This window comes from Lissotriton helveticus, chromosome 2_1, assembly GCF_964261635.1.
Source record: "Lissotriton helveticus chromosome 2_1, aLisHel1.1, whole genome shotgun sequence".
Classification (NCBI taxonomy): domain Eukaryota; kingdom Metazoa; phylum Chordata; class Amphibia; order Caudata; family Salamandridae; genus Lissotriton; species Lissotriton helveticus.
This window is the reverse complement of record NC_136059.1, coordinates 400,711,448-400,738,372: the sequence shown is the minus strand read 5'-3', so window position 1 is coordinate 400,738,372 and position 26,925 is coordinate 400,711,448. Positions and strand designations below refer to the sequence as shown.

The 26,925-nt window shown below is 48.1% G+C and overlaps 1 protein-coding gene across 1 annotated transcript in view; it reads left to right on the top strand.

Annotated features, from left to right (window-relative positions):
- PAIP1 (poly(A) binding protein interacting protein 1) overlaps positions 1-26,925 on the top strand; it is a 545,177-nt gene that overhangs the window by 269,097 nt on the left and 249,155 nt on the right. The window contains exon 7 of the mRNA XM_078675041.1: positions 286-392. Coding sequence (XP_078531167.1) covers positions 286-392 — 107 coding nt within the window. The remainder of the gene's footprint in view (positions 1-285; positions 393-26,925) is intronic.

The following is a 26,925-nucleotide window of genomic DNA, read 5'->3' as shown; positions in this document are numbered from 1 at the left end:
GGTTACTTAAGTGTACATACATTACTGTGTTAAAATTGACTACCAAGAGCTCCGAGCTTGCTTACAGAATACTCGAGCCTGTGAATCTATAAAAGTTACCAATGTTGGCGAATTGTAGTCATTTATAAGCATCTTTTTTTTCCCATCTACCATGAAACGAGGTGGTGTAAGGGTTGGTTTGGTATAAAATGTTTCTGAATTGGGAGGATAGACTTGATGAACAATTAACCCAGTAACCTGACGTCTACTTTTCTTTGCTTATGTGCTGTGCTTATGTATTTGTAGTTGACTGGGTCAGTTTTGGAAGACACTTGGAAAGAAAAAGGGAAAACTAAAATGGACGAAATAATTCAAAGAATGGAAAATGTTGTATTAGATGCAAATTGTAGCAGGTGAGACGTAAAATGTATAATTGATTTCCTTTTCATAATGAGCGATTTATGAGTTGTATTTAAAAATATTTTCGGATCGGAATGCATGTATTTTAAATCAAAGCAGTGGAGTAGCATACAAATTGTTTTCGTTACTATTTTTCCATTGTCCTCCAAGGGGACACTGTGTCTTTAGCTAGTGTTTTAAGCCGATTCCTTTTTAACAGTTTCTGTAGCGTTTGACTGAGTCACATGATGGTAAATATTCTCTTGATTTAACAACATGACAATCAAGAGCATTCTTCGCTGTAATTGTCCAAAGATGTAATGAATGCTGCAGATGTTCCCGCATGGTGTGCAGTATCGATTTATTTCCGCCATCTATTGCTGACACCTTGACTGAGTATAACTATAGAAACGATTAAGGTCACTTTTTTGGAGTGGAAATTGTCAGCATTGCTAGATTTTATTAAATCCCAGCAAATCCAGGCAAGGAAACATTTTCAGCTGTGACTCCATAAAGAATACTTTTCTAAAGAAATACTCCAGTTTGAAACGTATTAGTTATAGGCCATAGCCTAGCATGGCCCCTGTAAAATGAGATTCATTCTCTCGGTACTTGTATTTAATAGGATACCATTATGATATGTATTTGGGCTGGAGAGGGACACACTTTAAAAAAAAAAAATCTTTTTATTAACAATTGACAAAACAGGTGGCAATCATCACAGTATAGCATTAAATCGGTTACCTTTGTAGCCCAAGGAGTCTCTGGACATATACAGTAATCACAGTGCATAGGGCAAAAAAAAAACATGTATTAAATAGAGTTCACAGTTCAAGCGGTTCGTCAATCAGGGCGGTTCGGGGAGGCTCACAGATATTTCCTCTATAATCGTTCCAGGCTGACCAAATCTGTGTCCATTTCCCCGGGCAGCCCCTTGCCTCGTATACAGTCTTCTCCTGGAGCATGCACCAGTCCATATCAGATTTCCATTGTCCAATCTTAGGAGGTTGAGTCGCCCCCCACAGCCTTGCTATGATCCTTTTAGCGACCACAAAACCTAGGGTGGCCCAAACTTTCCCACTAAGCGATAGGTCTGTAGGTTCCCAGATATTCAGGAGGCCTTTCTTGGCTTCAAGTCAAACCTCTACCCCCCAGACCACCTGCATACATCGGGTCACTCGGGTCCAGAATTGTCGCAACCGTGGGCAGTCCCAGAGTATATGAAAGAAGGTTCCCGCCTCCCCACACCCCCGTCTACAAAGCCCATCCGCGCTCCGGCCCATTCTCTGCAGCCTAGTCCCTGAGAGGTAGACACGGTGTAAGATTTATAGTTGGATGAGCCGAAATCCGGCCGGAATAGCCACCTCCTGAGGGGAGGCTAGTGCACTGCGCTATTCCTACTCGTCTATCTCTAGTCTATCAGCTTCCCATTTACACTTGAGGGGGGACAGTAGGTCAGAGGACTGATTGATGATTTTCTTATATGTGAATGAGATTGCATGTTCGGGAAGGTGACCGTCAAGAAGTCTATCCTCCAGCGGTGAGGACGTTACAAAAAGGGGGGGTTTTACCCATGCAGTCACGGGGACCTGGGCGCTATGTGATACATGTAAATAGGGGGTCCCCGCAAGAAGGGTGTGTTGTACTCGCTACACACACTAGCAATGCTTCAATGGCTAACAACAAACAAGTCAAAACAGAAAATCAAAAATGTCAAAAAACACCAGACAACTACAATAATAGAAATTCTTCATATTACTTCATATTAGATGAATAGCCCCAAAGGGAGAGGAAGGAAGGAAGGGGGGTGCTCAAAGGTGTGAAAGTTGAAGGAATAGGCACAGTTAATCAAGGAAACACAATTATTGATACCATAGTCAATAGGGAATCAAACATTTCAAATACAAAAGCCAAAATGTATGGCCTCCATTGATAAATTAATACAAAAAGACATTCTACGGTCACAAACTGTGAAGGAAACTGTCAGGGGCATGTGCCGGATGTCCAAAAGGAAAGAGCCGTCGACGTTTCAACCCCTATCTGTAGGTTAAGTTAGATCCTTAGGCGGGGTCTTCATCAGGACATACAAAGGGGGGTGTGGGGCAATTGTATCTCAAAAATTAAAACAGGATATCAAAATATTGAAGTGGCGAAACTCAATTAAAACCGTCGTGTAACGACGGGATAGATCAATTCAGTCAAAATTACCATGGAAATTAGGCCTGGAAAGCTCTAATGCAGGAACTAGAATAGACCGCTCAAAGTAGTGGTCAATCTCAACGATACAGATTCGCAACTGCAGAGGAGAAATAAAATCAGAATAGCAATCAGTTGTCAAAGGGATTTTGTGGCAGAAGTAATTAGGCCAAAAATTCAAACTCAAGGGCAAACTTACACAAAACTACACTCATTCATCCGAATGGTGAGTTTATATCAGGTCGCGGTTTTCACTCGCCGTCTGAAGGGTGTGTCACCCAGCATGATGGTTATGCTGTAGGTGAAAGTTCAAATAATATCAAAGTCTAGAGGTTGACTGATGAGTCACACCAGAGTAAGGCCAGTTTGAATAGTTGTACTTACATCTTTAGTCACAAAAGTACTTGAAAGAAAATTCGGCCACCACCTGCAAAAAAATGCCGGCTATCACTATGCTGAATCCAAACACAGAGAGAAAGATCGTTGTAAGTCAAGGGAAATGTTACTTACAATCCACGACTTCCAATTGTGAATAAAGGAAGGGCAGCTAGTTCCTAAAGCGTCAATGCAGTAGGGCGCTGTGAACTAGGGAAATTGAAACCATGTTTTTCTTTCAGCCGCAAAATTATACATACTTAGTCCATACCATCCACAACAACCCAAACATAGCACAAGGGCCGAGGGACGAGTTACTCACATCACTCCAAATTGGAAACACGGCACAGCACGGCAGACACTCCGCAGCCGGCACGGTTTAAAGAGGCAAATCTAAGGTCAGGCAAGGCTCCGTGATGGTAACGCTGTGTGGGAAAACAAAACAAGAACACGGGGCAACCCGTCAAAAAGTGGCTTCTCGTGAAGAGCTTCTATCTAATCATAGCCGGCAGACGTGCACAATGCTACTTTCATTCAATCCAATTGTCGAGGCACCGCTCACGGCACACCAAGTGAACTCCGCCGCCGATACTACGCGGAGTTTAAAATGTGTAATCACGTGGCCTATCCCGTGCTCGAAAGTGAAGAGTTACTTCACAGACATTCGGGGAAAGAATTGGAAGAGGTGTAAATATCAGAAAAAATAATGTATGCATTCTAAATTACTCAAGCCAATTCTTATACGCTTCCTAAGTTAACGTACATAGTCAGAGTATGGTTATTTTTATGATGCCATGACCGGGACCACCCATTAATATAAATAAATAATCACGATACCAGCCTTTTATAATCTGAGTCTGCCAATCGTAATCAGAAAGGTATTGTAGGGTGAGAAGACGCGCTTGCTAACGGCAACTAAGTTGGACCTTTACAATCCATTACTACCCAAAATACGGTGGGATGTGGTCAACTTGGTCAAAAAGTCAAAAGGGTCAACTAATGGATCGATACGATGGTAAACTGTCACAGATTGTCAAATAATGAGTCAAATGATCAGTCCCTTGGGGTACATAAGTACACAAACAATTAGCCCACCACAAGGTAATCGTGCAACTCTCGTAACATGAGGTTGTAGACGATTTACATAGGGCAAGGCATTTATGACATCCAAGATTATCAAATGAAATTATCAATTCTAAATGTCAGTTTCATGTCGATACTGGAATTCTGGAGAAACCCTCTATTGACACAGGCAGAAATATATATCGGGCACTTCTCTAGCATGAGAGTGTAACCGGATTGCATTGTCTTAACGATATTATGTATCAAGCATTGCTACAACATGAACGATCAGTCATCATCCTTGATTTGGAACACCATCATACTAGCCAAGTGCTGCCATTTGTGATAAACTGCTATCCTGTTCGTTGAGGCCATTTTTTATCGAATCCAATAGGGTCATCCATTTGGATTCACGTGTGTTTAGCACTGTCGTTACAATACCCCCTCTTCTACCCAGGATTACCTTTTCAACGACCAGCCACCTCAAGTCAGTTACTGCGTGGCCTGCTTTTTGCCAGTGGTCTACCAGTGGAGCACCCACCACATTGCATCGTAGCCTACTACTATGGGATGAGATCCTAGACTTAACCTTTTGTTGAGTTTGCCCAACATACACCTGATTGCATGGGCATTGAATGATATAAATTACACAGGCCGAATTGCAATTTGTGTAGTGTTTCAGGTTGAATGTGCGTCCTCCATGGTCAAAAGTCTTGGTCTGAATTGTGGTGTCGCAGGCAATACATGTGCCACATCTATGATGTCCTAACAGAGGGGGCAAGTTCCACAAAGTAGTGATGGTTGGTTGACTAACTGGTTCCAAATAAGAATGAACCACCATGTCCCGTATGTTTTTCGCCCTCTTAAAGGAATGAAGAGGGGTATTGATTTGGTCAATTTCCTCTGCCACTAAGGACCAATTTTTGTTAATAATTTGTTTGATCTCATTACTTCGTGTCGAGAAAGTTGTGACACAGATTATGCGGTCTGTCTCCCCTTTGTTGTTTTCTTCTGGGTTCAACAAATTGTCCCGTGGATTATACCACGCACGTTTCCTAGCTCGTTTCACCATCCGTCCGGGGTACCCGCGAGCTATTAAACGCTCACACAGGACCTCAGATTCCTGAATGTAGTTGGTTCTGGTTGAACAATTTCTCCTAATCCTGAGAAATTGGCCGATCGGTAAATTGTCTTTGAGGCCCCTGTGGTGGTGGCTTCCGTATTGTAGCAGGGAATTTAGTTCGGTAGGTTTCCTATACAAGGTGGTTTGTAGGCGATCTTCATCAACATAGATGGAAATATCCAAAAAGGGGATACTCGCATTACTTGATTACATTGTAAATTGAATATGTGGGTTTCTTAAATTCAGCCATTCATGGAACTCCCGCAAGTGCTCTTTTGTCCCATCCCAGATGCACAAAACGTCATCAATATATCTGACCCATAGGGTCAGGTTGATCTGGAACGGATTATCGTTTGCAAAGATATATTGCTGCTCGAAGTAGTCCATGAATATAATCGCCAGGTTTGGGGCAAAAGTGGCCCCCATAGCCACCCCCTTGGTCTGTAAATAGAATTCATCTTGAAAGATGAAAAAATTCTTCATCATGGCGATACTGAGGAGCTCAACTATGAAATCCGTAGGCACCGGAACCGGACTTTTATCCAGAGCTTGTCGCATCACCTCCAGTGCATCCATTTGAGGTATACTGGTATACAGCGACACAATGTCGCATGTTACCAAGAGTTCTCTTGCTGGATTGAATGGTCTCTCATCTATAAGGTTGATTGTTTGAGTGGTATCCCGAAGGTAAGCCCTGGTGTTAAGGGCAATGGGCTTTAGGAAAAAGTCAACATATTTACAAAGCGGCTCCAGCATTGACCTGCAGCCAGATTCAATTGGACGCCCGGCCAATGGCTAACAACTTGACTTGTTTGTTTTTAGCCATTGAAGCATTGTTAGTGTGTGTAGCGAGTACAACACACCCTTCTTGCGGGGACCCCCTATTTACATGTATCACATAGCGCCCAGGTCCCCGTGACTGCATGGGTAAAAACCCCCCTTTTTGTAACGTCTCCTGAGCAGGTGCTGACCTGCGAGGTTCCTTCATAGAATTAAGTTCAAACAGACCATGGGAGAACAAGAATTATTGTCATATACAGAGGAGTATATTAATCAGTTGACAAAGGATTTGTCCATCACTTTTCTGTCCACATCTGTCCCAACTATTGATTTCTCTCTTAATGATAAAATATCCCGATTAGAGAGACTAGAGAAAAAACTAATAAGAACACGGCTACACGGACACCTTTTCACAAGATACCTCCAGGAGAACATCATCCCGGTTGGTTTACAAATCAAGATAGAACCAGCCATCTTCGTGGACGTGCCGAAATTTAAAGAAGGGTTTAGCTACGTGGCCAATAATTGCTCCCGGCACTGGATGGTGCTGGGGGTGGAGACTGCCTCGGAAGAAGTAGTCTCTCTCAGCAAAGAAATCGCTGATCTTAAAGCTGAGATCTTGGGAGACCGCACCCTTACTAAAGCTAAGGAGGCCCTAGACAATCTGGAGGCCACGATTAAAGATTTTGATATCACAGCACAAACCAAGAAATTGGAGAAACTGGCTGAAGACTTAAGAACCTTCGACAAGAAGACGGTTTATCCGTACCTGCAACTCGATTACTACAAGCAGGATAATCAAGGGCGTTTTATCAACCGCAATCGCGGGGGATACCGAGGTAGATGAAATTTCACGACCTTCTCTGACTCCTCGTATAGCTCAGGCAGTGACGGTGAACCAGGACCCAGCACCTCTTACAACTACCCACCACAAGAGGCTGGATACCAGCAATATCCTCCCCAATACCCGCCTCCCCGAGGACGGGGCAACAACTGGACGAGAGGACAAGCGAGAGGCCAGCAACAGAATCCCGGGGTTGGGAGGGCAACAGAGGCAAGCAACAGAAACGAGTGACATTCCGCCCCGAAGGACCATGGGGAGATATCAACCAGGAGGAACACCTACAGGATAATCAAGGGCGTTTTATCAACCGCAATCGCGGGGGATACCGAGGTAGACGAAATTTCACGACCTACTCTGACTCCTCGTATAGCTCAGGCAGTGACGGTGAACCAGGACCCAGCACCTCTTACAACTACCCACCACAAGGGGCTGGGTACCAGCAATATCCTCCCCAATACCCGCCTCTTTTTTTAGAGCAGGGCCGCGGACAATGGCGGCCACCCCGAGGACGGGGCAACAACTGGACGAGAGGACAAGCGTGAGGCCAGCAACAGAATCCCGGGGGTTGGGAGGGCAACCGAGGCAAGCAACAGAAACGAGTGACATTCCGCCCCGAGGTACATGGGGAGATATCAACCAGGAGGAACACCTACAGGTGGTAAACTACGTCCCCGTTCCAGAAAGAGCTAATGGGTCGGATACACCCAGCTCCAGTAGGTCCGCTGTTAACCCTGTGATCAACATCTCTACTTACAATTTACAGGAAGAGGAGATAAAGGTTTTAAGTAGAGGCCTTTCATTTGTTCCAACGGCCCCAGCAAACAAATTTCTACTGAAGACAGAACTATATAGATTCTTCAGGAAGATTAGACTGAGGTATTTCTTTCGAAATCAGAAAACTCGACAGTCAAGTTCTACCACCGGACTAAGGGTACCCTCAATTTTCTTCCCACCGACTTACGCCATGAGCCACAAAATCCTGGTTTTTGAGGAACTTGTTACTACTGCAGTAGACCAAGCTTTGGATCAACGCAAATTCTCCAAACTGAACTTAAGCAAAGTGGAGAAAAAGGCACTAATCGGATTGAGTACCAACAAAGAGGTGGTTATCAAGCCCGCTGACAAGGGCGTGCCATTGTAGTACAAGACCTTGGCAAGTACAAAGAAGAAATATATAGGCAACTAACGGATGGAGTAAGCTATCTGAAATTATCTAGCGACCCTTCACGTGAACTCGCAATGAACATTTTGGCAGTTACACAGAAAGGTCTGGACGCCGGTTTCCTAACTGAACAAGAATTCAAATTTCTTAATCAAAAATTCCCAAGGTTGGCCACTGTATATACCCTACCCAAGGTGCATAAGAATCTGGACAACCCTCCCGGGCGTCCAATTGTATCTGGCTGCGTGTCAATGCTGGAGCCGCTTTGTAAATATGTTGACTTTTTCCTAAAGCCCATTGCCCTTAACACCAGGGCTTACCTTCGGGATACCACTCAAACAATCAACCTTATAGATGAGAGACCATTCAATCCAGCAAGAGAACTCTTGGTAACATGCGACATTGTGTCGCTGTATACCAGTATACCTCAAATGGATGCACTGGAGGTGATGCGACAAGCTCTGGATAAAAGACCAGCTCCGGTGCCTACGGATTTCATAGTTGAGCTCCTCAGTATCGCCATGATGAAGAATTTTTTCATCTTTCAAGATGAATTCTATTTACAGACCAAGGGGGTGGCTATGGGGGCCACTTTTGCCCCAAACCTGGCGATTATATTCATGGACTACTTCGAGCAGCAATATATCTTTGCAAACGATAATCCGTTCCAGATCAACCTGACCCTATGGGTCAGATATATTGATGACGTTTTGTGCATCTGGGATGGGACAAAAGAGCAATTGCGGGAGTTCCATGAATGGCTGAATTTAAGAAACCCACATATTCAATTTACAATGGAATCAAGTAATGCGAGTATCCCCTTTTTGGATATTTCCATCTATGTTGATGGAAACCTACCGAACGAAATTCCCTGCTACAATACGGAAGCCACCACCCCAGGGGCCTCAAAGACAATTTACCGATCGGCCAATTTCTCAGGATTAGGAGAAATTGTTCAACCAGAACCAACTACATTCAGGAATCTGAGGTCCTGTGTGAGCGTTTAATAGCTCGCGGGTACCCCGGACGGATGGTGAAACGAGCTAGGAAACGTGCGTGGTATAATCCACGGGACAATTTGTTGAACCCAGAAGAAAACAACAAAGGGGAGACAGACCGCATAATCTGTCACAACTTTCTCGACACGAAGTAATGAGATCAAACAAATTATTAACAAAAATTGGTCCTTAGTGGCAGAGGAAATTGACCAAATCAATCCCCCTCTTCATTCCTTTAAGAGGGCGAAAAACATACGGGACATGGTGGTTCATTCTTATTTGGAACCAGTTAGTCAACCAACCATCACTACTTTGTGGAACTTGCCCCCTCTGTTAGGACATCATAGATGTGGCACATGTATTGCCTGCGACACCACAATTCAGACCAAGACTTTTGACCATGGAGGACGCACATTCAACCTGAAACACTACACAAATTGCAATTCGGCCTGTGTAATTTATATCATTCAATGCCCATGCAATCAGGTGTATGTTGGGCAAACTCAACAAAAGGTTAAGTCTAGGATCTCATCCCATAGTAGTAGGCTACGATGCAATGTGGTGGGTGCTCCACTGGTAGACCACTGGCAAAAAGCAGGCCACGCAGTAACTGACTTGAGGTGGCTGGTCGTTGAAAAGGTAACCCTGGGTAGAAGAGGGGGTATTGTAACGACAGTGCTAAACACACGTGAATCCAAATAGATGACCCTATTGGATTCGATAAAAAATGGCCTCAACGAACAGGATAGCAGTTTATCACAAATGGCAGCACTTGGCTAGTATGATGGTGTTCCAAATCAAGGATGATGACTGATCGTTCATGTTGTAGCAATGCTTGATACATAATATGGTTAAGACCATGCAATCCGGTTACACTCTCATGCTAGAGAAGTGCCCGATATATATTTCTGCCTGTGTCAATAGAGGGTTTCTCCAGAATTCCAGTATCGACCTGCAACTGACATTTAGAATTGATAATTTCATTTGATAATCTTGGATGTCATAAATGCCTTGCCCTATGTAAATAGTCTACAACCTCATGTTAGAGAGTTGCACGATTACCTTGTGGTGGGCTAATTGTGTGTGTACTTATGTACCCCAAGGGACTGATCATTTGACTCATTATTTGACAATCTGTGACAATTTACCATCGTATCGATCCATTAGTTGACCCTTTTGACTTTTTGACCAAGTTGACCACATCCCACCGTATTCTGGGTAGTAATGGATTGTAAAGGTCCAACTTAGTTGCTGTTAGCAAGCGCGTCTTCTCACCCTACAATACCTTTCTGATTACGATTGGCAGACTCAGATTATACAAGGCTGGTATCGTGATTATTTATTTATATTAATGGGTGGTCCCGGTCATGGCATCATAAAAATAACCATACTCTGACTATGTACGTTAACTTAGGAAGCGTATAAGAATTGGCTTGAGTAATTTAGAATGCATACATTATTTTTTCTGATATTTACACCTCTTCCAATTCTTTCCCCGAATGTCTGTGAAGTAACTCTTCACTTTCGAGCACGGGATAGGCCACGTGATTACACATTTTAAACTCCGCGTAGTCGGCGGCGGAGTTCACTTGGTGTGCCGTGAGCGGTGCCTCGACAATTGGATTGAATGAAAGTAGCATTGTGCACGTCTGCCGGCTATGATTAGATAGAAGCTCTTCACGAGAAGCCACTTTTTGACGGGTTGCCCCGTGTTCTTGTTTTGTTTTCCCACACAGCGTTACCATCACGGAGCCTTGCCTGACCTTAGATTTGCCTCTTTAAACCGTGCCGGCTACGGGGTGTCTGCCGTGCTGTGCCGTGTTTCCAATTTGGAGTGATGTGAGTAACTCGTTCCTCGGCCCTTGTGCTATGTTTGGGTTGTTGTGGGTGGTATGGACTAAGTATGTATAATTTTGCGGCTGAAAGAAAAACATGGTTTCAATTTCCCTTGTTCACAGCGCCCTACTGCATTGACGCTTTAGGAACTAGCTGCCCTTCCTTTATTCACAATTGGAAGTCGTGGATTGTAAGTAACATTTCCCTTGACTTACAACAATTTTTCTCTCTGTGTTTGGATTCAGCATAGTGATAGCCGGCATTTTTTTGCAGGTGGTGGGCGAATTTTCTTTCAAGTACTTTTGTGACTAAAGATGTAAGTACAACTATTCAGTACTGGCCTTACTCTGGTGTGACTCATCAGTCAACCTCTAGACTTTGATATTATTTGAACTTTCACCTACAGCATAACCGTCATGCTGGGTGACACACCCTTCAGACGGCGAGTGAAAACCGCGATCTGATATAAACTCACCATTCGGATGAATGAGTGTAGTTTTGTGTAAGTTTGCCCTTGAGTTTGAATTTTTGGCCTAATTACTTCTGCCACAAAATCCCTTTGACAACTGATTGCTATTCTGATTTTATTTCTCCTCTGCAGTTGCGAATCTGTATCGTTGAGATTGACCACTACTTTGAGCGGTCTATTCTAGTTCCTGCATTAGAGCTTTCCAGGCCTAATTTCCATGGTAATTTTGACTGAATTGATCTATCCCGTCGTTACACGACGGTTTTAATTGAGTTTCGCCACTTCAATATTTTGATATCCTGTTTTAATTTTTCAGATACAATTGCCCCACACCCCCCTTTGTATGTCCTGATGAAGACCCCGCCTAAGGATCTAACTTAACCTACAGATAGGGGTCGAAACGTCGACGGCTCTTTCCTTTTGGACATCCTGCACATGCCCCTGACAGTTTCCATCACAGTTTGTGACCGTAGAATGTCTTTTTGTATTAATTTATCAATGGAGGCCATACATTTCGGCTTTTGTATTTGAAATGTTTGATTCCCTATTGACTATGGTATCAATAATTGTGTTTCCTTGATTAACTGTGCCTATTCCTTCAACTTTCACACCTTTGAGCACCCCCCTTCCTTCCTTCCTCTCCCTTTGGGGCTATTCATCCAATATGAAGTAATATTAAGAATTTCTATTATTGTAGTTGGCTGGTGTTGTAAATAAATTGCAATACTTTTGAAATTTTTTGACATTTTTGATTTTCTGTTTTGACTTGTTTGTTAGCCATTGAAGCATTGTTAGTGTGTGTAGCGAGTACAACACACCCTTCTTGCGGGGACCCCCTATTCACACTCCAGCGGCGAGGAGGCAGGAGGCTGCGTGCCCGCAGGAATGTTAGTTTGTAGGGAGTGTCGGACCTGAGTGTACCTGAAGTGTTCTGCTTGGGCTAGTTCGTATGTCTGCTGGAGTGATGCAAATGGTATCATCCCCTTCGGGCCCCTTAGATCCCTCACGTGAGAGATGCCTATGAGGTCCCAGTTGCGGAACCCTTTGGTTCGGCCTAGCCTGCCGAGCCTCTCCGAGACCCACAGGGGGGTCGCCATCGTGAGGGTATCCGCCCAGCCTAGTGTGCGCTGCGCGATATGCCAAATCTGTACCGATTGTTGCGTGGGCCCCGTAAGCGGGAATAGTCCCAGTTTGGAGTAGAGTGCCGCCTCGAAGTTTCCGCCCTCCAGCAGCCATCGGTCCATTCCAAACGCCGGGTCATTCCCATCGCTATATGTGCACTGGTTAATGGCCGAGAGATGCGCGGTCCAGTAGTATTTGCGGATGTCAGGGAGTGCTATACCCCCGTCAAACCATCCCAAGGTCAGTTTCTGTATGGATATGCGGGGCATTCCAGCCCACAGCAGTTCTCTCTGAGTGGCCTCGATAGAGGCGAAGTACGCCTTCGGGACAAGGTCCGGGTGATTTTGGAGGGCGTACAAAAACCTAGGCAGTGTCATCATTTTGAAGAGTGCCGCCCTTCCGTGGAGGGACAGCGGGAGTTGCCGCCAGGAAGCAGTGTCTTTCTTGAATCGCTGGAGAGGCGGAAGGAGGTTTCTCTCGTATCTCACCACCGGGTCTTTGGAAATGAATACTCCCAGGTAACGGAATCCCTCGGAGGCCACCGTGATAGGGCAGTTCCGTGGAAGCATGGGAACCTCTCCCTGCAGTACGTAGAGAACGGATTCGCCCCAATTAATGCTATAGCCTGAGTTTTTACAGAAGTTGGTTATAATATCCATGAAGACTATTAAGGACTTTCTGGGTCTGGTGAGGTATAGTAGGACGTCATCCGCATAAAGCGAAATTCTGTCCTCCCAGCCATCGGCCCAACGTATCCCCTTCAGGGAGAGATCTTGCCTGATCCACGCGGCCAGGTGCTCTAGTGAGAGGGCGAATAGGAGGGGCGAGAGAGGGCAGCCCTGTCTCGTTCCCCGTCCTAGTTCAAAAAGTTTGGAAATTTTGTTGTTAACTGAGACTTGAGCTAAGGGCTTAGTATAGAGGAGGCGCACCCATCCTATGAAGCTGGGGCCAAATCCTAGTTTGCGGAGGACCGCCATCATATAGGACCACTCCAGCGTGTCGAATGCCATCGTAGCGTCCAGGGAGAGCAACACTGCGTCTTCGAGTGTGGCAGCGGCCCAGGACTCCATGTAACCTACGGAGATTGAGCGCAGTGTTGCGGTGTGGCATAAAGCCAGATTGGTCCGGATGGACCAAGGCAGGAAGGACAGGCTTTAGTCTGTTAGAAAGGAATTTGGCTAATATTTTGGGCTCTGCGTTTAGAAGGGATATGGGCCTGTAAGAGGCGCAGGAGTCCCTTGGTTTCCCCTCTTTGTGAATGGCCACTATTGTGGCTATACGCTGGTCCTGAGGCAAGATACCTCGTTCCTTGCATTCCTCGACCATCTTTTTTAGGTATGGGCCGAGGCCAGAGGGGTTCAGCTTGTAGAGTACTATCGGTAATCCCTTGGGTCCTAAGGCCTTCCCAGACCGGAGGTCTAAGATTGCTCGGGTCAATTCCTCAACCGTGATCGGCGCCTCCAATTCCTCCCTCTCCGAGTCTGAGAGAGAGGGCATGCGTATATCGGTCAGTAAGGAGACAGAGTCCTCATCCGGCCGATCCGAGCCTCTACTGTATACCTTTTGGTAATGGGACGTGAACTCTTGAACGATGACTCGGGCTCGGTGCGTACTTCACCGGACTCCAGTCGGAGCTCAGCGACTACTCTATGTGCCTGTTGTTTTTTGTCGAGCCAAGCTATGAGCTTGCCCGCCTTATCCCCTTGGTCGTACAATCTACCCTCTTTGTCTCTCGCAATGGCCTTAGCAGCGTCGGTAACTAGTGCCCTATGTTCCGCTGCCTTGAGTTCCATAAGGTGGACTGCTGCGGGATCACCCCCCGCGGTAGCCTCTGTTTCTGTAGTAGGGGATCTCTGTGTATAGTAATAATCTAGTGAATAGTCCCGCCCATGTGCGGGGACCCCGGAGCAATCAAAAATAATCTCTTAAAGTGTCGAAAAATGCAGACCTGCACAGACACTTAAGAGAGAATTAAAGACAGATAATGCAGCCTATAAAACAGGCTACACTGTCCAGTACTTCAACTAGAAATTCCACCCAAAAAATCCACAAAACAGCAAAGCCTGTACAGATTTCCCTTGCTTCAGCAGCAAAAACCCTCTGGAATGATAGAGAGGAGGATCTGGACAGACAAGCCCCATAGGATGCCATTATGTGGCTCAGAACAGGATACTGTGCCTTTAAGAGAACTTTCCAGAACTTCACAGTATCCCAGAATGCACTGCAGGTCCCTTTTACTTTCAGTTTTTTTCCGGCTCCTGCAAGCAGGACCCTGGAGCATTGAGCTCTCCCTTTTCAAGGGTTTATTGGTGATTTTTCACTATTAATTTCGTTTTGAGTGCTTCTAAAGTACTTTAGTGCTGTTCTTCTTGGTTTTTGCTCCTTTTTGATGTCAAATATGCCTGCATTATTTGACAAATGCCCGGAGTGCTCCAGGAAGAAGGCCAAATCGGATTCCCATGAGGTGTGTATCCTCTGCCTTCCCTCTTCCCATGTCCCAGAGGAGTGTGAGATTTGTCAGGGCTTCTCTGGCAGGACCCTGAAGGAAAGAAAGAAGATCAGGCTTCAGGGACTCGAGGAAAGAAGGTTGAAGGCACAAGGTGGGTCTGGAGGGGCTCCTTCTGCCCATGCTGAGGGCTCTGGGGGGCTCCCCAGGGGCAGGAAGACCAGCAAACGTGCCCACTCTCCGTCTGGGTCGATTGCAGCGACTACGACGTCGAGAGGAATGACTACGGTCTGTTCCCTGTCCCCCCAGGGCTCTGGGGCGAAGCACCGTCGGCGCTCGACGTCGAGGGATGTACACAGACCGCCGTCGAAGTCTCCGGTGACGATTTCGTCGTCATCCTCGTCAGTCTCGACGTCGAGTGATCGACGTCGAAGTGCCCGGCGTCGGCGCTCGCCGTCGAAGCGACACCGCCGCTCGCCGTCGGTGAAGAGGAGAAGAACATCGTCGTCGAGGGGATCCTCGTCGTCGAGGAGTGGTCCGCCGTGTAAGCGGAAGAGGTCGCCGTTGAGGCGGTCGAGGTCGCCGTTGAGGCGGTCGAGGTCGCCGTTGAGGCGGTCGAGGTCGCCGTTGAGGCGGTCGAGGTCGCCGTTGAGGCGGTCGAGGTCGACATCGAGGCGCAAGAGGTCGCCGTTGAGGCGCAAGAGGTCGTCGTCGAGGCGGTTGAGATCCCCGTCAAGACACGAGAGATCGACGTCGAGGCATGGAAGGCGGTCGACGCCGAGGAAGAGACGCTCGACGTCGAGGGGCCGACGCTCGCCGTCTGATCACCGTTCTTCGACGTCGAAGAAGCGGGAGAGGAGGCCTGATGCCATGGGAGGCTCTCCGACGTCCCAGGCTGGTGGTGGATCACCGGGCTCAGTGTATTCCGAGGTGTATACGCCTGCGCAGGTTACGCCTCCGCCGCCATTACCGAGGGGTCTTCCTCCGAGGATTCCTACCCCTCCTCCTTTGCCTCCGATTCCACACACTGTTCCTCAACCTCAGGTGCCACTGAAGCCACCTCCGAGGTCGTTTTCATTGCCCAGGTTTCCGACACCTCCCAAGGGGACTCCGAAGCCGCAGGCCCCGGCCAAGCCTAAGACGCCCGCGCCGGTGGAACCAGCGGATCGCCCGAGGCCTAGGAGGTCAAGATCACGCTCCGGACGGAGAGGAAGATCTAGGAGTCGGCGCAGATCCTCCACTAGATCTAGACGCCGCCATAGGAGGCGAGGATCCAGGTCCCGCACGGACTCCTCCAGGACACGGTCCTATTCGCCGACCTTGTCGGATTCCCCGGGGACAAGGGTGTCTCCGGTGGACGACATCAGCACGTTCCAGGATGTTCTCCTGAGGGGGGCGACGAAGTTGGGCATCACGGTGACGGCGCCTATACCTACGACGTCCGTGATATTTGAGACACTTCACAAGAAGCATCTGTCTCGCCCTTTGCTGCCACTAGTGCCAGCTTTGGTGGAACCTTGCGCCAGCGGTGGTGAAGGCCGCTCCCTCCCGACTTCTGAAGAAGTACAGGGCCCCGGATTCGGACCCGGCATTCCTGCGAATGGATCCAGTACCCGATTCCGTTATAGTGACGGCGGCCAGGAAGTTGCACTCTACCTCCCCGTCCTCCACCGTGCCGCCTGACAAGGAAAGCCGATGGATCGACTCGGCTGGGAGGAAGGCTTGTGGGACTGCTTCCACTACCATGAAAGCCTCCAGTGATTCGGCCTTGCTGGGGAGGTACGACACGGAACTTCTGCCACGAGACAAGAGGGAGGACTTCCTAGAGATCCTTAAGGAAGGGTTGCTGGTTTCAAACCAGGTCATCAGCGCGGCTGCGGATATCTCTCTCTTGGGGGCCCATGGGTACTGCCATGGGATCAACCAGCGCCGCCATGCTTGGCTCAGGCTCACGTCACTCAAGCCGGAGGCCCAGCAGCGGGTGGCCAATCTGCCGTTTTCAGGAGAGACTCTGTTCGGAAAACATGCCGATGATGAGATGGCCCGCATGAAGGCAGAGGCAGAGATCCTGACTGCAGTGGGCTTGGAGAAGCCCAAAGAAAAGAAGCCCTACCGACCGTTCCAGAGACGGTTCGGTGCACAGGGCAGAGGGCGAGGACAGTCTTCGGGACAGCAGCAGCAACAACAGCAGCAGTTCCGGAGACCCTTCCAAAAGTGCCAGAAGGGTAGAGGTGGACAGCAGTCCTCTACAGCTAACAAAGGCCCGGCCTCGACACTGAGCGGTTACTTCCCCTTCATCCGTTACCCGCTCCGGTGGGGGGAAGCGTTCAATTTTTTCTGGCAGAGTGGAGAAAAATTACTCAGGACAAGTGGGTGCTGAATATTGTTTGCAATGGATACAGTCTTCGGTTCACCAGCCCGCCTCCATCAATTCCACCGGTCAGCTCGCGGTATCAACTGCGCGAGCTCCAGGCGGAGGCCGATATCCTGTTAAGGAAAAGGGCGATAGAAGACGTGCCTCTGTCTCGAAGAGGTCTGTACTCCCGGTTCTTTCTGGTCCGCAAGACGGACAAGAACGAGTTCAGGCCCATTCTGGACTTGCGACAAGCAAACAAGTGGATTCGCAGAGAAAAGTTTCGCATGCTGCCGTTGCATCAGATTTATCCTCAGTTGCAACAGGGAGACTGGCTATGTGCAATAGACCTACAGGATGCGTACTTCCATGTGCCCATTGCACTCAAACACAGGAAGTTCCTGCGATTTCAAGTCTGCACCAATCACTATCAGTACACTGTACTTCCATTCGGGCAGAAGTCTGCGCCCAGAACTTTCTCGAAGTGCATGGCAGTGGTAGCGGCACACCTGAGGAAGAACAAGGTGTTTGTCTACCCGTACCTGGACGATTGGTTGATCAAGGCCTCCTCCTTCTCGGAAGCTCAAGCGCACTTCCAGAAGACGTGCGTTCTATTGAACAAACTGGGGTTGCACATCAACATATCCAAATCTGTCCCGACTCCGGTCCAGTGCATTCAGTACTTGGGGGCCACCATCGATACGATGTCAGCAAGCGTGTGTCCTTCGGAGGAGCGACGATTATCACTCCTTTGGAAGGCCCAGGCTCTTATGACCACTCCATCTACGACAGTGAGGAAGGTGTCTTCTCTACTGGGATCGATGGCCTCTTGTATCTTCCTGACGCCACACGCGCGGCTACACATGAGACCGCTGCAGGAGTGCTTGGAGGATCAGTGGGACCAGAGGAGAGGATCGTGGGACGACAAGATACGACTGTCTCTGCATGCTCTTCAGTCTCTGAAGTGGTGGTGTTCAGCGGAGAATCTCCTCAGGGGAGTTCCCTTCCACAAGGACATTCCCACTCAGATTATCGTGACGGATGCTTCTCTCCAGGGCTGGGGAGCGCACTCCGGAGATTTACAGATTCAAGGGACGTGGTCCCCGACGGAGTCCACGTACCACATCAATTTCCTGGAACTCAGAGCTGTTCACTTGGCACTGAAGGCCTTTCACCCGTCCTTCCAGACCAACTCTCTGCTTGTACAGACGGACAATACGACCACGATATATTACCTCAACAAGCAGGGGGGTTCGAGATCACGCACCCTGTCGCAGGAGGCGCAGGCGATCTGGCACAGGCTTCTGGCCCGAGGACTGACGATAACGGCCACCCATCTGCCAGGTGTGCAGACTGATTCAGGAAGACGCACTGAGCAGACTGATTCAGGAAAACCACAAATGGGTCATAAGCGACGAAGTACTAGGAGAAGTCTTCGCAAGGTGGGGGATTCCAGACGTAGATCTGTTCGCCACCGCAGAAAACAGCAAATGCCGAGACTTCGCCTCAAGGTACTACCAGCCGGGGACGCTGGGGAATGCGTTGTGGATCAACTGGTCGAACAGCTTTCTGTACGCTTTTCCACCCATTCCCCTGATTCGACGGTTCTCATCAAGCTGTCCCAGTCCAGGGCGCGGATGATACTGATTGCCCCGGAATGGCCCAGGCAGTGGTGGTTCACGGACCTGCTTCACCGGTCTCTCCTTCCTCACATGAAGTTGCCGTGCAGGCCGGACCTTCTCACGAAGTTCGGGGGGGCGGATGTTGCACCCCAACCTCTCTCGTCTTTGAGTTTGGCGGCATGGCTCCTGAGATAGTGCAATATGGCCATCTTAATCTCCCAGAAGATTGCATGGACATACTGAAGGAGGCTAAGCGACCTTCCACTAGGACTTCTTATGCTTACAAGTGGTAGAGGTTTTGTATCTGGCGCAAGTCCAAGAACTATGACCCGACGACATGTAAGGAAGATGTCATCCTTCCATATCTTCTACATCTGGCGCAGTCTGGCCTTAATGTCCATTCCATTAAGGTCCATCTGGCTGCATTGACTGCCTACAGGAGATGCCCTTCACAGACTTCCTTCTTCCAGATCCCTGTGATCAAAGACTTTTTGGAAGGCTTGAAGAAAGTATTCCCTCCTGTCAGGCTTCCTTCGCCTTCATGGGAATTGAATGTGGTGCTGTCCAGATTGATGAAGGAGCCTTTTGAACCTATTCATAAGGCTTCGTTGCAGCACCTGTCCTGGAAGGCGGCCTTCCTCGTGGCCATTTCATCGGCCCGCAGGGTGAGTGAAATTCAGGCGCTGTGTTGCCAAGAACCTTATACTGTATTTCATGCTGCTAAGGTTGTTATGCGTACTCACCCTAAGTTTCTTCCCAAGGTTATTTCTGATTTTCATGTCAACCAGACTATAACTTTGCCAACGTTTTTTCAGAATCCTTCATCTCCAGCGGAAAGGTCTTTACATTCCCTGGATGTTCGGAGGGTGTTGAAATTTTATCTGGATAAAACCAAAGATATTCGTAGGTCGGACCAATTGTTTATCAATTATGGATCGGTTAGGACAGGTCTTGCTACCTCTAAGCAGTCCATCTCGAGGTGGATTGTGTCCTGCATACAATTGTGTTACCAAAAGGCTAATAAGACCTTAGGGGGCAAACCTAAGGCTCATTCCACCAGGGGCAAGGCTGCCACGACGGCTTTGCTTCGTAATGTTCCCATTGCAGAAATCTGCAAGGCGGCCACTTGGAAGTCGGTTCATACCTTTGCTAAGCATTACGGCCTGGACGCTGATGCCAGACCAGACGCTCAGGTTGGGCAGGCTTCGCTGCGAAATCTGTTCGCACAATAGTGGTGTTATTTCTCGTTTCTCCACCGCCGCTTTGGTGTGGGGACGGGCTTGCCATTCTATTCACTAGATTATGACTATACACAGAGATCCCCTACTACAGAAGGAGTAGTTTCTGTCCTGTAACTCCAGTTCTGTAGTAGGGGTATCTCTGTTATAGTCATAAGCGCCCGCCCACCTCCCCGGTGGAGAGAGATATTCATGTAAGGAATGTTACAGGTCTGGCGTGTTACGCCTTCAAAAAGAACTGAAAGTAAAAGGGACCTGCAGTGCATTCTGGGATACTGTGAAGTTCTGGAAAGTTCTCTTAAAGGCACAGTATCCTGTTCTGAGCCACATAATGGCAGCCTATGAGGCTTGCCTGTCCAGATCCTCATCTCTATCATTCCAGAGGGTTTTTGCTGCTGAAGCAAGGGAAATCTGTACAGGATTTGCTGTTATTTGGATTTTTTGGTGGAATTTCTAGTTGAAGTACTGGACAGTGTAGCCTGTTTTATAGGCTGCATTATCTGTCTTTAATTCTCTCTTAAGTGTCTGTGCAGGTCTGCATTTTTCGACACTTTAAGAGATTATTTTTGATTGCTCCGGGGTCCACGCACATGGGCGGGACTATTTACTAGATTATGACTATAACAGAGATACCCCTACTACAGAACTGGAGTTACAGGACAGAAACTACTCCTTCTCGCTGCAGTAAGTCTCTCTCCATGCTTGCTATTTGCTCCGCACGCTCCTTTCGGCGCCCTGAGATCGCCGATAGGGCCTCACCTCTAAGTACGGTTTTGAAGGCCTCCCAGAGCATAATGGACGAGGTCACGGTGCCATCGTTTTCGGCAAAGTATCGGTCTATAGAAAGGAGGAGACTGCGTCTGATGGGTTTGCATCTCAGGTACCACGCATTAATCTGCGCTGTGCATCCCTCTCGTTTGTCGCCCTTAGTGAGGTGGGCTAACAGCGGCGAGTGGTCTGATACCCCTCTTGCCAGATGAGTGACCTCCCGAAGTGTTGTGTTGTGGTATTGTGGTGCTAATAAGTAATCAAGGCGTGAGACCGATCGGTGCAGACCCGAGCAGAAGGTGTACTGTGAGTCTCATGGATGGCGGGTTCGCCACAGATCTAAAAGGCCAAAAGCCTCTAAGAAATCAGTGAGCCATCGGTGACCCTGTGGGATGTTTCTAAGTGGAAATCTATCTAGTGTACCCGACACCACTGCGTTAAAATTGCCCCCTATCAGAAGGCGTCCCTCGGGGAGTGAAAGGATTAGTTTACCTAGCTCTTGGTATGACTGTGTCTGAAGCCCAGGTGGCATATAGACCGTGACTAGGTTGATCTTGTAGCCCTCCCATGAACCTGATATTAGCAGCGAAGCATCCCAAGGGGTCTGAGTCGGAGTGTTCAATGATTAAGGGGAAGCTGCGTCGAAGTAATATGCTCACTCCTCGAGATCCCGAGGTGAAGCCTGAGTGATTCGCCATGTAGTAGCCCCATCGGTTCACTGCTTGGCATGTGTTGCCCAAAAGGTGTGTTTCCTGAAGGAGGACTACGTCAGGGAGGTGTCGTTTAATGGCCTGTAAAACGATAGTGCGCTTGTGCTTATCTCCCAGTTTGTTGACGTTCCAACTCAGTACCTTTAGACTCTTATCCCACTTCATCGAGATGTGTGTGAGCTGTTAGATTTTCCCGCCAAACCACCTGCCTATGCACAGAGGAATATGTCTGGCCGGATACCTTGCCCAGAGGTGCGCTTCTTGTTAAATAACAATAAAAGGACTGATGTGACATTGCCGAAGTTACCAAACTGTTCCCAACCACCTCCCATCCCTTCCCACCCACATCCCCAACACCCTGTACTCCATCCCCCCTCCCTACCGCCCTGCTCCGCTGGTTTAGAACTACCCACATCCCCAATTAGCAGAGTGCCTTTCGCCCCAGATGCACACCCCTGAAAAAGAAACTACAACAATGAACAACCCACCCTCCCCTCGAGAGGGGCACACTTAATCATGATAGGGCAGGAAGCAGTTTTTTATTTTGTTTATTTTTATATTTGGTTAGGAGCTTTTGACATCACTGTGGTCACTAGGGGTAAGGAAGAGGCACACGCCAAGGGGTTTGTATAGGTAGGTGTCCTTTAATATCTTGAAACGCTAACAAATTCACCACATTCGGGGAAGATCTCCATCATATGGTGGTCACATTGAGTCGTTTAAAGAAAGGAAAATAGGCAAGGCAGGTAGTCAAAACAAACCAAACAAGTCTACGTATTATACAGGGGTTGTCTCTATCCCAGTTCCCTCTCCGGTCCAGGTCCCAACAGTTAGGTGGACTCTCCCTCAAAGACCTACACAATACCGTCCGAGTAGGGAATGACAAAACCTAAGGTTGCCGTCACCTAAGCAACACTGTGACCGTGCTCCAGTGCTCTGTTTACTAAAGTGAAGAGGTGGTGTTCCCATTTACTCCTCCTCTCCACCTTCCTAGGAAAAAATATTGTAAAAAGGGCACTTGCCTGGGGCCACGGCCCTCCGGGGTCATGGCAGAGGGAATCACAGAGTACTCTACCGCTGCAGGACAGCTGTACTGAACAGCAGTGCCTCTGGGCAGACAGTCTTCGGCTCCTCCAGCTTTGGATGCAGCGTTTTTGGGCTACCTTCCTGACTTCCCGGGACGCTCCTAGGGCCGAGGCGGTCACATGGTCCGCCACCCTCATTGCCCCCTGTGTATTCTGCGGAGGCCATCTTGGATATCCCGCTCGGGCAAACAGCAGGATTACACTCCTCTTGACCATCAAGCCTGTGGCCCTTGTTGCAATCACTAGGCAAGTGAACTTCAGGAATTCTGTGTCAGGACAAAATTGGCTTTTCAGTTGGAGGTGGTTACACCCTTCCTCTTATGGCAATCCATTACGTTTGACCTTCTAGACTCCACTTCACCCCTCTAAGGAGGAAGAAAGACTTAACTGACTTGACCATAAGAGAGCTCGAAGAAGAAAATACCAGCAAGATTACCAGCTTGTTTTTTATGCATAACGATCTCGTTTGTTCGTTTATTATATTTTTATTTGGCATATATAGCCATTAAAAGGGAGAGCTACAATACATACAATTAAAATGTGATTTGTACAAACCCTATAACGTTAAAACATATAAAACACAATAAAATCCTGATACAATCAAATAAACTCTAGCAGACCATTTGGAATACCTAGTTCATCATCAGCAAGGGGAAGGAATCATTTATATATTAGGTATACCTTTGTAGGACCACCGTAATTAACAGGGGCATCCCCAAGCATGGGTAACATCACATTTCTGCCCCACCCCTTATAAATTATATAACCAATTCCTTCAATTACTCCTGTATAGCAATTGAAAATCTTCCCATTGCACATGTCACATTTAAAAATCTTATATTTATCAGCAAGCTAAGCGCTTGATCCCTGCTAAAAATTTAATCTGCAGTCAAAAGGGGTTTCAAAAATGTTTCCGTTCTTCTAAGAACCACAAGCAGTCGGACAGAATATGTGGGCCGTTTCATTTTACATGTAATCCACATGTACACAGACCTTGTTTATTCGTCATAGCGGATTTTATCATCCGATCAGTGTTGCATGGGTTCAGGCCCACTCTAAATTTCAAGATTGTATTTCTAAGTTTTGGATTAGGTATAACCTCAATATAGGGGAATATTTGGTCATTGGTCCACCCGTTTATCAAGAACCGGGAGGACGATTTACTCCTCAAATAACCCAAATCTTCCTCTCAGGCCTTCGAATTAATAATCGCACGCAACGCCGACTTGGGAATCTGCCGTCCGACTTCCATTGGTCTGGTTTTAAGGATAGTTTGACACATAACTTGTCTAGCCTGATTCTAGCTTCGGACGCCCAATTTAGTTCACTAGCCTCTATTGCATTTTTGCAGAGTTTTTCTACTTTGGCAGGCCCCTCTCCATTCATTCTCTGCCATAAATTCAATACTGTTCTCGTACCGCGGAAATTCCAGGCTGTAAGGTGACATTCCACTCGTACGGCCTGTATCATTGTTGCCGAGAGGTGTGCTAGCAGCTGTTTGACGCATTTACCTCTTTTAAGTTCCAATCCTATTTACCTCCCATATATAATACCTCTACACCTTATTGAAACTGAGGGCGTACCAATGCATTAAAAGCCGACAGAATTGACTGCAGGGAGGGACCTCTGTTTTTTTGCTTAAATTGTTTAAAGCCCCATACTGAGGAGAGCGACTTTGATTTGATTGCCTGTATGTGATCCTTCCAGTTTAACTTATTGTCGAACCACATTTTTTTCCGCCATTGGGTTCGGATGCATATTTGATCACTCAAGTTCGGAATCAATAGAAACTTTCTTTTCGGCCCAAGGGCCTTTCCTATCGTGGGTATTGTCTTGCGATCGGTGCCCAGCTCTGTTCCAGCTCAGTTCCCGAGTCGGACATCCAGAGGAGTCGCGTGGCTCTTCGGTGCTCGAGGCCCGGTCGACGCAACAAGCCTTATTCGACGAAACATCATGGAACGGAGCCCGTTCAAAAGGTGCCCGTGTGCAACTCAAAGTATCCCACATCGACGTCCACCCGGTGTGCAACAAGTGCCTGTCGCCGGATCACGATGAAGCCAACTGTATGGCTTGTTCTCGTTTCCGCTCCAAGAAGACGATTCGACTTGGGCGCGTGGCGCGCCAGGAGGCCCAGCAGACGGCACCTGACCCGGTGAACATTTTCGATACCGAGGGAGAAGAGGCAGACTAGCAGGGAGATAAAGAGCCGATTTCCAATCCACCGGCAGAGATCGACTCCAACTACGACGCAGACGTAGAAATGCTCGAGGCAGAAGAAATCGTCGACGAGGTAGGAGACGACGATGAGGCCTATGGGGCCACGGAAGATAGCTCAAGCGAGGAGCTATGCCCCGTTCAATCCATATCTACGGCTCAGGTCGAGGGATCGCCACATGGCCTTACCCAAGATCTTGCACCAAGTTCCACAGTCTCGCCTCCGGGCCCGGCTACGGACACTTCTAAGGAGCCGCCATTAGTCAAATCGAAAGAGAAAGCTTCGGTGTCGACAAAACCGAAAGTGATAGAGGCGCCGTCGAAACAGAAAGCGCGTGTCGCCTTGGTCGGCTCCACGTCTTCAGACCTGTCGGTGCACACAAAGCCAAAGAAGGTTGTCGAACCGGTGAAGTCGCTCAAGGGCGTCGAGCCGAAGACTGGGACACCGAAAGCACTTGTCAAGGTCGTCGAGCCGAAGACTTCGGCGCCGAGAGCCGTCGACACAGACAAAGGACTCGGAGCTACTACAGTTGTCGATCCTGCGCGTAGGCCGGACAAGGCCAAGAGTACTACAACACTCGAGTCCACACCTGGTGGTGGCTCGAAGAAACCTGTCCAGTCGACGCAGCCGTCCGCCTCCTTCACGAAGCAGGTGTCGGAATCATTGAAACGCATTAAGGACAAAGCTTCCGCTGTCGATCCGAAGGATACTTCCACGCCGAAGCCTGCCGCCAAACCGCAAAAGTAGACGGTGCCGATCCAGTTCACGCTGCCGCCGAAAGTGGCGCCGAAAGCTTTCTCGCCAAAGAAGGTTTTCGAGGCGTCCAAAGTGTCCCCGGGGCTGAAGCCTACCCCTGCAGTTGTGGGCACAACGCATCGACGACCCCTGCTGGAGGAGCAGTCGGAACAACTTATCGACGCCGACACCGGTAAACTTTCCATTTGCAAGCGAAAGATCACACCAGCACAGCCTATGGAATCCTACACAATTCCTTTAAAGAAGGATTCCACGGATTCACCCGTTCTTGTTTAACTAATAACTCCACGTGGTCATGACACTGCTCCACTCTCCCCCACTTACTCAGATGTGGAGGCTGGGGAAGGTAACTGTGATGAGTACAGCTATCCTGCCGACACTGATCCTGAGGATCAACATGACACATGGGCAGATGCTGCGGACCCAGATCCACAAACTGCCCCAGACACAAGTGTACAATGTCAAAACATCACCTACTGAGGACTCGGCGGCATTTAATGCGCTTATTAAGAGGGCAGCCAAGAATCATGACGTCCAGCTCCATGCTGACCCTATTGAGGTGGATTTTCTGTTTGACACCTTTTCCACCTCTGAAAAAACAGTAAAGACTCTGCCAATGCTGAAGGGTGTCTTGAAATATGCTGCAGACATTTTTAAAGAACCCACACGTGCCAGGGTTATAAACCCCAGAATTGAAAAAAAGTACAACCCGGCGCCTGGCGACCCTACCTACATCAAGGGCCAGTTGCCGTTGGACTCTCTAGTTGTTTCCAATGCCCGGAAAAGGCCAAATTCACAAACTACTGGTGATGCTCCTCCCCCTGACAAGGAATCTAAAGTGCTTGAAGCATCAGGGAAGAGGGTGACGGCTCAAGCGGCCAATATCAAACACTCAGGCACTCTTGGCCAGATATGACAGGGCACATTACGATACACTTGAAACCCTGTTACAACACTTGCCAGATGAATATAAGGAGGCAGCAGAGATGCTCATTCAGGAAGGGAAACTCATCTCAAATGCTTCTATTAAGTGTGCACTGGACGTAGCAGACACCGCGGTCAGGGCCATTAACACCAGTGTAATGTTACGGCGACAGGCCTGGCTCAGGATCTCCGGGTTCAAGCCGGACATACAGACCACCATCCTAAACCAGCCTGTAAACCCTGATCACTTATTTGGACCTGAGGTGAACACCACCCTGGAAAAAATAAAATAGGACACTGAGTCTGCAAAGTCTATGGGGGGCTCTCCAGTCCCAGCAGTTCAGGGGTGGTTCTTTTCGTCGTTCAGGCAATAGAGGTGTTTCCAGAGGCCAGCTGTCCCAGCAAACACAGTACACTAAAAGTGGCGCGCAAACCACGTACAACAAACAGTGCCCCCCGACCA